The sequence below is a fragment of the Macrobrachium nipponense genome, chromosome 26 (genome assembly GCF_015104395.2).
Source record: "Macrobrachium nipponense isolate FS-2020 chromosome 26, ASM1510439v2, whole genome shotgun sequence".
In the NCBI taxonomy this organism is placed as follows: Eukaryota; Metazoa; Arthropoda; class Malacostraca; order Decapoda; family Palaemonidae; genus Macrobrachium; species Macrobrachium nipponense.
The window spans coordinates 29,025,864-29,037,292 of NC_087215.1; the positions used below are offsets into that span (position 1 = coordinate 29,025,864).

The 11,429-nt window shown below is 37.7% G+C and overlaps 1 protein-coding gene across 2 annotated transcripts in view; it reads right to left on the reverse strand.

The window, feature by feature from the left end:
* The window catches only part of LOC135200106 (uncharacterized), a 49,033-nt gene extending 37,999 nt beyond the window's left edge, over positions 1-11,034 (reverse strand). The window contains exons 1-2 of one of the 2 annotated variants that reach the window (XM_064228433.1): positions 10,700-11,034; positions 5,731-5,797 (exon numbers count right to left, since the gene is read on the reverse strand). In XM_064228433.1, coding sequence (XP_064084503.1) covers positions 5,731-5,788 — 58 coding nt within the window. In that variant the 5' untranslated portion in view covers positions 5,789-5,797; positions 10,700-11,034. The remainder of the gene's footprint in view (positions 1-5,730; positions 5,798-10,699) is intronic. The other variant, XM_064228434.1, reaches the window with a different exon arrangement.
* Positions 11,035-11,429: the final 395 nt, after the last annotated feature.

Below are 11,429 nucleotides of genomic sequence, written 5' to 3' on the forward strand. Positions count from 1 at the left end.
TATCATTGAAGTGTCCAATTATGTAGTACTTTCAGGCCATACCGTTTACAAATCAATGAATAATTCTTCCCCGCCTTATCACCAAGTTCTTCGGCAGCCGTGTCATCTTGCCATCTTTGAATAAACTATGAGAGGGTACATGGTATACGACTTCCTTTGTTTCAGGGCACTGTACTTCTCTCTGAAGTCCTCAGTTATCTTATTTATTTTCCCTTCGCTAAATGCAGCTGATGGCAATCGTATTTCTCACATTTTGTAAAGAAAATGTGACAGACTGAAAATGAGACCCTTATTTGCCTGTCGGATTTTCTGAAAAAAAAAGTGAAATATTCGGAGTCGGTATAAACTTATATAACCTCACTTGTTAGCCGGATCGATAAACTGACGTCCTGATTTCTTCTCTGTCCGCTGGGCGGTGGTTGGAACCCACGAGAGGACGACAATATTATCAGACTAAAAAAATTCCCCTTCGTTTTACATATATGAAAATATATTAATTCCGAGGTATACCCGCGAATTATATATATATGTATATTATATATAGATTATATATATATAGATATATATATATATATATAGTATATATATATAGTATACAAATACGCTTTTCAGAACATACTCAATCATGTCATCTGAAACTACCAAATTTATCATCCTCGTTTCATCAAACATCATACTTGTGAACCGTGCGTTTATCTATACAAGTTATACTCCGTACGGAAACATGAGTGTACTCGTCGTCTCCATGAACGTCTGTCCGGTCATGCGTACGAGTGAATCCAAACTTTCAATGTAGAAAGAAAGAGAGAGAGAGAGAGAATTATGGTTCATGTTAAATGAATGAGGGCACTAATCTGCTATTCACATGTAATATTAACGAAGAACGGGTTACTCACGCAATAAGAAGGTTCTCTCTCTCTCTCTCTCTCTCTCTCTCTCTCTCTCTCTAGTCCTATTTCTCTTCTCAAAGCATATATTACAGATATTATTTCCCATGACATCTGGAATTCCCTCACGACGATCGCGAGGACAACTAATAGAAACATTTAAAATACTGAAAGGCGTAACAAAAGTAGACAGTAACCTATTTACGTTAAACGAAAACCAGACAAGAAATAATGGATGGAAACTAGAACTGAAGAGATACAACACATCCGACTGTGGAAACTTCTTTTAAACAGCAACAGTGTGGAAGAGTTTAAAAGAAAGCTAAACAAAATCATAAGGACACTGTGAATGAACAGTAAAACCTGCTCCTACAGATAAGTGAGCACACGGTGTCTCCTCGGATGGACTAACAAGTCCTTCAGATATCCTAATCCTTGTAACTCCTTGTAACCTGTGTATTCCTAAACTGTTCAAGAGCCTTTGGACATGAAGATCCCTGAATCATTCAGGAGTGAAGGTTTCTTACTTTTTTATTATTCCGGTTGGGTAGGGGGAAGGCGGGAGGGGGAACCCGGACACTTAAAACTATCATGCGATGATCTTTCATGGCGACGAGTACCTTTATACAAGTGGAAACACCTGAATTATTTCATGTTCTTTTCTTGTATCCTTAACTCATGGACTTCGCTTCCGTTCGTCAGAGGGGGCCAATGGCGTGATGAAAATTAACAGGTCGCTCGGGGGGTGATAAGTTATTTGCATGGTTTACTTTTTCACTCTATTCATTGGTGCCTTAATGTCTGCTATACGAACGCTTTATGAATGACGGCGGGGGGGAGGGGGGAGGAGGAGGAGGAGGAGGAGATGGAGGAGGAGGCGATTCAATGAGCAGCTCAGTGGTTATGGTGTTGGGTGGCAAATATACTACGTATAAAGGACGCGAATAAGCTGTTTCATGCTACGATTACAATAACTGTTGATAAAAAAAAAAGAAAAAAAAAAAAGAAAAAAAAAAAGTTTCCCAAATACCAAAAGTCAGAATAACAATAGAGAAAAATTTTTTTATACAAATTCTCTCCCTTTCTCATATCAAAGTCAAGTAATAAACAGGTCACATCAGAAGTAAAAGTCAGGTAATCGATTCTTTACTTATAATAGGCACGGGTGACTAGACTTCTAGACTACGTAAAACATATTTCAAGAATGACGTGGCTTGATGTTACCCCTCTCAGTTGCTATTCCCATTCCAGTGTCCGTTCCATAAGCTCTTTTGTATACAGATACATTCCTACTCCGTCGGCAGAAGAGAGAGAGAGAGAGAGAGAGAGAGAGAGACGAACGAGAGAAGAGAGAGAGAGAGAGAGAGAGAGAGAGAGAGACTAGTATCCTATTTTATAGTCGTCCTTTCTGCTTGAATAAGTTGATTGGTTTCCCTTGCGCGTGGCTCACAAGTTGTCGATCTAGCCTTGACAGCCAAAAAAGCCGGCATCGATCCCACGGGTATGGAATGGAATACATATAGAATTTAGGCCAAAGGCATAGCGCTGGGACCTATGAGGTCACTCAGCGCTGAGAGGGGCATTAGGAGTAGAAAGGTTTGACAGGTGTAACAAGAAGAAAGCCTCAAAGCAGTTGCACCACGAAACAACTGTTAGGGAAGGGTAGATAGCAAGATGGAAGAAACAGAATATGAACGGAGGTACAGTAAAAGAAAAGAAAGAGGTCGCACCTAAGTGCCGAAGAGACGCTGCAAAGATAATAAAGGCTTACTGCAATGCACTAACGGCAGTACCCCTCCTCCAGGAATCCCAAGGGTACGAGACGACTGGGTGTTCATTCCTTCAAAACCTAGTTTGTTTGTTTGTTTGCTTGATGTTTTTACGTTGCATGGAATCAGTGGTTATTCAGCAACGGGACCAACAGCTTGACGTGACTTCCGAACCACGTCGAGAGTGAACTTCTATCACCGGAAATACACATCTCTCACACCTCAATGGAATGCTCGAGAATCGAACTCGCGGCCACCAAGGTGGCAGGCCAAGACCATACCGATCACGCCACTGAGGCGCTTTTCAAAACCTCGTGTAAATCTTTTTAATTAAGAGGTGAGTTAGGATCCATAATATGTTCAGTTGTGTGTTGGAGGCTGCAGCCAGTTTGGATAAGAAAATGGGTTTATAAACTTAATCCCAATACATTACGTGTACTTACTGAAAACTAAAAGGCGTTATGTTATATATATATTAATTATATTATTATAATTATATATAATATATATATATATAATAGGTTATATAATATATTATATTATAATAATATAATAATATATTAGATATAGATAATAATTAATATAATCTATATATACTATATATAAATATATGTTTAATATATATATACATATATATGTGTGTGTGTGTGTGTGTGTATGTATAACTGAATCAAGAAAGTTTATTTGCAACGTGATAAATGCGTAAATAAAGGTATAAGCCACGAAGGAAAGGGAAACACTGGAGTAGTTGCAAGATCTTTCGACTCAGGTCCTTTACTTCGCAGACTGCTAAGTAAAGGACGTGAGTCGAAAGATCTTGCAGCTGCTTCAGTGTCTCACTTTCCTTCGTGGCTTGATACCTTTATATATATATATATATATATATATATATATATATATATATATATATATATATATATATATATATATAATTCTATATAGCCAAATTCTCAATCGCCTTGTCTTTTTCACAGTATAATTCATAATTTGTTCCCAGAACTTCCTCCCCCTAGAATCTAACATCATTGGCCGGCCGACGATACCCGCTTCAGAAATGAAACAGTTACCGTATGAAGGGGCCAAAAAACACCCCAGGGTAGAAATGCCCTTCATTTTCAAATACCCACAAATCATCGAAACTCTCTCATTAAGAAGAAATTTTTTTGTCAGATGCTATTTGCAGCCTCTCCTTGCCGTCACGTTTATTCGCAAACAGAGGAGCTGTTGGATTTGTGCAAGACACCTCTGTTGTTTAGCACGATCTCCAGGACTCTGGAACATTTCGCCAACTGGGACGATTCTTCCCTGGTTAAAGGCGCCTTTCTTCATAAAATAAAGATGAGAGAAACAACTGCCATCAGTCAAACGCAAAGTAGAGAGTGGCGTCTGCTTCCCGTTCGGATCGAGGGGAAGCCGTGACGTCATCGCCGCTTATGACGTCACTTCCGTCAATGACGTCACTCCCAGTCGTTTGTTTGTATGCTGTTTATATGCTGCATAGAACCAGTGGCTATTCAGCAACTGTACCAACGGCTTTACGTGACTTCCGAACCACGTCGAGAGTGAACTTCTATCACCAGAAATACACATCTCTCACTCATCCATGGAATGGCCGAGAATCGAACCCGCGACCACCGAGGTGGGACGCTAATGCCATACCAACCACGCCGCTGAGGCGCTCACTCACTCCCAGTCATCTCCACTGCGCACCTCGCTCTTCTGTGTCGTCATCGCTTGCTGACGTGACGTCATCTCTGCCATCCAGTTCGTATATCTTAGTTTGACCAGACCACTGAGCTGATTAACAGCTCTCCTAGGGCTGGCCCGAAGGATCAGATATTTTGACGTGGCTAGCAACCAGTCGGTTTACTTAGCAACGGGACCTACAGCTTACTGTGGGATCCGAACCACATTATATCGAGAAATGAATTTCTAATCACTAGAAGTAAATTCCTCTGATTTCGAGTTGGAAAAGTGGGGAACGAACTCGGGCTACGAAACCAGTAGGCGAGCACGTAATTCACTTGCCCAATGAGGAACTAAGTAAAAACCACAACATGAGATGGAATATATATATATATATATATATATATATATATATATATATATATATATATTTCGGCCAAAGCCAGGCGCTGGTACTTACGAGGTCATTCAGCGTTGAAAGGGAAATTGAGGGTAGCAAGGTTTGAAAGGTGTAACAGATGGAAAACCTCAAAGCAGTTGCACCATGAATCAATTGTTAGGGGAGGGTAGATAGTAAGATGGAAGAAAGAGAATATGGAAGGAGGGAGAGTAAAAGGAATGAAAAGGGGCGGAGCTAGGGCCCGAGAGACGCTGCAAAGATCCTTAAGTAACGCCTTGAGTGCACAGCGTGAGGTGTAATGAGGTACTACTACAACTCCCCCCTCCCCCCACCCCCACCCCCCCCCCCCCGGACTCAACATGAGCTGTCTGCCACCCTCACCCCCCCCCCCCCCACCCCCACCCCCCCCAACCCTTGAAAACATAACACTCGAATCGACCACATGTACACAAAATTGACACAAAGCGTTCAGGCAACCGGTTATAGTAATTAACCTCACTCCCCTCTCTCCCCCGCCCCCGCCCCTCGTCCTTGGACCACTTCTGCATTGTCTGCATTCAAACCCCTGTGAATGGATGCACTAACGCTGTCCTCTTTGTAAATAGAGTTTTGTTCGGTCAAGTATGTATGTCCCTTCGCTCACCTGATGAGGGACATGTAAGAATGTAGTTCTGCATTCATTATTGAATTTATTCTGCAATGTGTCCTTTGAATACGACTAGCAGCAGTCACTAACCCAAGCTCTCTCTCTCTCTCTCTAAGATATATAACATACATTACATTATATGTATATATATATATTATATATATATATATATATAATATATATATATGGGTATATCTTAATATATATAAGTGTACATAATATACATATATACAACATATATCTATATGTAAAAATATCTATATATACATAAACATGTGTATGTATTTATGTAAGTGTGCATAAATGTGTGTATTTACACAGGCATACCTGAGTGCTTCTTACCTGGTGTAGCTGAAACGGCGATTACGGCTGACAGGATTGATAAGCAAGAGACCCTCATCTTGGGTTCCTGTTTGGAGAAAATGACATCGTTATCATAAACTCAGCACCTTCATACAATTTATCTGCTCTCTCTTTCTCTCTCTCAAGTTTCCCGTTGGGCATGTGGTTTACGGGCTCGCCTACCGATTCAGTAGTCCCGAGTTCGATTCCCCACTCTGCCAACATGGAGTTAGAGAAATTTGTTTCTGGTGATTAGAAATTCATTTCTCGATATAACGTTGTTCGGGTCCCACAATAAGCTGTAGGTCCCGTTGCTAGGTAATCAACTGGTTCCTAACCACGTAAAAGTATCTAACCCTTCGGGCCAGCCCTAAGAGAGCTCTGGTTAAACTAAGATATACTTAACTTTCTCTCTCTCTCTCTCTCTCTCTCTCTCTCTCTCATTATTACAGCTTTTTTGAATGGCTTCTTCAAACTATTTCAGTAAATAATAAATCTATTACTGCGGCCAAACCGTAGCCATAGACAACAAGGAACTATCGAACACATTCGAATTAGTATTATCCATTACAGTCAATCGCCGGGTTCTAAATTAACACTGACCACGACTTCCTGATGTCAGGTAATTGGCAATGGAACAGTACTTATCCCAAATTAATGTACACGTAAGTAGGCACAAGATCAATGAGGAATATATCCACTGTTAAAATATAATAACTTATATACATACATTCACGAGTGATTATGTAGAAAGACACACGTTTTATGTATATCATATACACAAACAACACACACACACCCACACACATATATATATATATATATATATTATATATATATATATATATATATATATATATATATATATATTATATATATATTGTTACGAGTGCCAAGTATCTGGTTACTACGCTTACCATTAATTTATTGTTACCTCACAAAAGCCAGACACCTGAACCCTCATCACAGGTATTAAACGACTGAATACTCTAAAGGCAACAGTGATCCCTTAACAACTTACCAGTATTGCAGAAATCAGACTAAGTTCATCAAAAAAACAGTGTGAGGTAATCTTGTAAGTAATTAAATTAAACAAAGGGCATCACTCCATCAACAACTTTAAAAGTCTAAGTATTTCCCTGATTTCAGAAGTCTAAGCTTCCACTTCCCTAGTTCTAAGTCACTTCACGTAAATAGAAGGAAAGCAGATTAGTTACCACTCTATATTTCTACCTAACATAAATATAATCGTAATCAAATATACTGGTTAGAAATGAAAATACTTATAAAAATTTTAAATACAAAAATTTATTATTAAACTCAAAGTTTATAAGTGAAATTCACAATATCAGGGAAAATTACTGTTACTTGAAAACAAAGTAAAGTTTAATTAATTCTTGAATCAAATTAAGTAAAATTAAATTAAAATTAATTTATCACAAAATCAAGAAATTTAATTCAATCAAAATTAAATTGTGAATGCAAATGAAAATACAGAAAAATGTGGACAGTATCAAAATAAAAAGGCACACTTCAACAAGAAAATTTTAAAAACTGCACAAAATGAAACAAACTCAAAACACAAAAATTTGCAATGTGTAAAAGTGTAAATCTTTTTACTCAAAACATTGTAACCATCAGTTTTTACCAAACCACTGTTCCTATCAATTATTAGTTAACCACTGTTCCTATCCATTATTAGTTTCTTACCAAACCATCATATCTAATAAAAAATATAACACACTTTTCCTTTTTGGTATACCAACTTCTTTCTTTACTGCAGGCTTGTTTTACACTTTCACAAAAACCAGGCGCCGTTACAACAACAATGTTTGTTCAGATTCCACAAAAAAAAACCATATAACACTAAATAAACTCTAAGAAATATAAATATGAAATTCTTAAGTTACGAGTGACCAATTTATGTTACGTTAATATAATCTCAAGGATGTCGAGAGAGAGAGAGAGATGAGAGAGAGAGAGAGATTTTAAAATGAGAGAGAGAGAGAGAGATGTTACAGCCCCTCAAGAATCTAAGAGTTTAATGAAATTCTCTCCTTAAACATAAGCTGGACATTGGAGATGACAAAACGTTTTGAGACAATAATGCCTCCAGAAGCTTCGAAATCTTACGCAAATTTATACACAAAATGTGTAATCTGCATGTGGCACTCAGCAAAGACATACGCTATGAGACCAGTCTGTTAAAAAAAGACATGTCTCTACTCGATCGAGATGAAGGAGAAGTCCCTTATCACACATGATGACAGATTCCCAAAAAACACATTGAATTCGCAATGGACAAAGAAAATCCCTCTCTTTACACTTCTACATTATATATATATTCTTTTACATTATGTTATGCAAAATCTGAACACACATTTTAAAACATCCTATCTCAAGCTATCTAGGAATCTGAAAAAATGTTGCACAATTCTGCATAACATTTTATACAGTCACAGAGGAGATATATGCATTTTGAAATTAGCAATATATAATAATAAATAAAATAAATATATATATATATACATATATATATATATATATTATATATATATATATCTATGTGTCTTATCACATAAACCGTGATTCACAAATGAAGCTACAAATGTCCTTTGATATCTAATTCACTCTACCTCGGAATCAATATATTTTCATATATGTTAACCGAAGGGGAATTTTTTTAGTTGATAAGAAATTCGTCGGCTCATGGGTGCTAACCACGGAACCAAGAATTCAAGACACCGCAAAGCGCTTTAAACCACAGGACTATCGCGAGAGGTATAAGTTAACGCTGCCTCTCACCCACAAATCCCTGTCGCGCTCAGGTATTCGTTGTTATAGGGTGGCATCAACCCAAATCGAACTTGATAACTTTGTAACGCTTTTTGTCGCACGTAGCCATATTATGAGTCTTATCACATCACCGTGATTCATATATACGTATTTGGCTACAAATGTTCTTTAATGTCTAATTCGCTCTGCCTCGGAATTAATATATTTTCATATATATTTTTAAAGCGCTTCACATACACGTTTCCTGAATTCTTTTGGTTCCGTCATTCGCAGAACAATAAAGTGATGAAGTTTATACATATACACATACATAATACACACAAACATATATAAAAAAGACAATTTTTCACGAAACTATTACTAAACATACTTTAAAGAAAGGTTGAAGGCACAGATATAGAATGTGGCGGCACAAAATATTTCTGGAGTCTACTTGGCGTAGAACGAAGAATAGCCACATCTTAAGACCAACAAACCTTGAGGTGTGACGTCATCACACTCTCTCTCTGACCGTGGCGCTCTGACCCCATCGAGATCATCAGGCTATCGGGGTTTGTGTCAAACAAAATGGGAGATAGTGAGTGTGGCGAAACGTCTCAATGGGCTTCTGAATATTCCAAGGGTACGTAATGTATATGATATATATATCTTGGAAGAAGACCCTCTTTTGAACAAATTCTATTAAAAAGTATGGCTGTGTTTGCCAGAAAAGCAATTAATGAGAATAGAAAAGTTGCCATATTAAATTAATTCGCTAAACGCAGACATTCTTTTTAACAGATATATATATATATATATATATATATATATATATATATATATATATATATATATATACCGTAAACATGTTTAAAGATCTGTAAAAGTAATCTATTGTCGTTATATCATTTACCCCAATTGACCAGTAAATGGCTTCAATAGGTCGTCGACTCTCTGTGGTTTCCTCTTATCTAGTTTGCGAGGTCAATTAAGGCACAGGGTCACCAGTCTCTTGACCAAAGCTGCTGCTGCTAAAATAAATGATAGAGAGAGAGAGGAGAGAGAGAGAGAGAGAGAGGGAGAGAGAGAGAGAGAGAGAGAGAGAGAGCCTAACATACGCAACTAAAATAAATACATTTTGAACGTTAATGAAAGACGAGTCCGTTTTATTGACGATCTCAAGATGTTTTATAGTCCGTTTCCCTTCTGTTCAGTCACACACTATATATATATATATATATATATATATATATATATATATATATATATATATATATATATATATATATATAATATAGTGTGTGTGTAATCCAACAAAAGCGTTTCTTAGTTGACTCTCGGGGAGGAAACTTCTACTTGGCGTTTCCATTAATTATGTAAGAATGATTTTCTATAACGCATCAAGATCAGTACGATTAGTTTACAAATTATTTTGATTTTCTTGTCTCTCTCTCTCTCTCTCTCTCTCTCTCTCTCTCTCTCTCTCTCTCTCTCTCTCTCTCTGTCCTTCAACTGGTTTTCTCTATTTTAGTGCCATGTTAGGGCCGACGCTGGTAGGCTCATGCCCTTTTCTTGTGCTCACCAGATGCTGATGCCAGTTTACAGTTGCAAACGTATTATCACTATTATCTATTTTTATTTGAATATAATAATAGTATAATAATAATAATAATTATCCGTCAGCCAGAGAATAGTACCACTGACCACGACGCCCACAGACCTACTCTAGTTTGCACATTTGTGTTAGGCCACTTTTCAGTAGCTCTATTGCTCTTCTGTCAAGGTAATAATATTAGCGATGACAGGAAAACTAAGGGAAAATCAAGTGATCGATGTTAAGAAAAAAAAGTGACATAAGTACAATGAGTTTTTCAAAATCCAAAACTGAAAGTACCACTTTTGGACCACTGTGTTAGAACGTTATTATTTATAACCAAAGAGGAACGTAAATTTTGACTGAAGCAACTCATTTAAAATCGAATTATTCTAATACTTCTTCCTTTCTGTAGCATAAATTTCTTACTGTCAAAAAGAAAAATGACATTACTTATTGTGGCCTTCTGTATTCTAATGAGAGAGAGAGAGAGAGAGAGAGAGAGAGAAATCCTGACTCATGGGATCGTTATCAATAATCCTTGGCAATTAATCCAGACTAGCGCGAAAAGGCAACACACGGAAAATAAGATCTACGTACCTTTTCATCACTGTTGTGGAAGTTATATTCGTGAAACTAGATCGTGTTTAGTTTGGGTAGCCTTATGGTGTGTGCTTAATTTCGTTATGCTCTCGACTTACGTCCACCATCCCTCGAGCAGGTGCAACTTAAGCAACTCATTTCCATGAAACTAGGCGCCTACTATGGTAATTTTTCTCACGGACTCACGGAGGACCTCGGCCGTGTTATGACGTCATCCACCTGTTGACGACGGAGATGGGCGGAGCTTCAGAGCACCACGGGCAGCTTGCTACTACTGCTAAAGATGACTGGCAAATTTCTTGCATACTCTAACACCTTTCACAATGTTTCTCTTAAGATAAAAGGTGTTCATTTTAAACTCAAGTCAGAATACGAAGCAAGATGATAGCAGTATTGCCAATCAGTCAAATGCTAGGTGTCACTGAAACTATAAATACCTCCTAGCCCTAGGTAAGCCTTCGCAGAAAGGGGAAAGCTTTGCCAATGTGTTGCCAGACGTATGAACTTTCACTATAAAATAATCGTATGATTCTCGTACCGTACACTTCATAAACCATATAACATTCCTCCAATATGACACTGATACCGAAAGGAAGCTTTTCAACAAAATACGCCGAAATACTAACTGTTCAACTTCGAGTCGTTTCACTGCAAAAAAAGGTTCTTATCCGAGGTCCTTGACGCGTTTCTTATCTCCTACTTTTGTTTTAGTCCGGTAATTTATGGT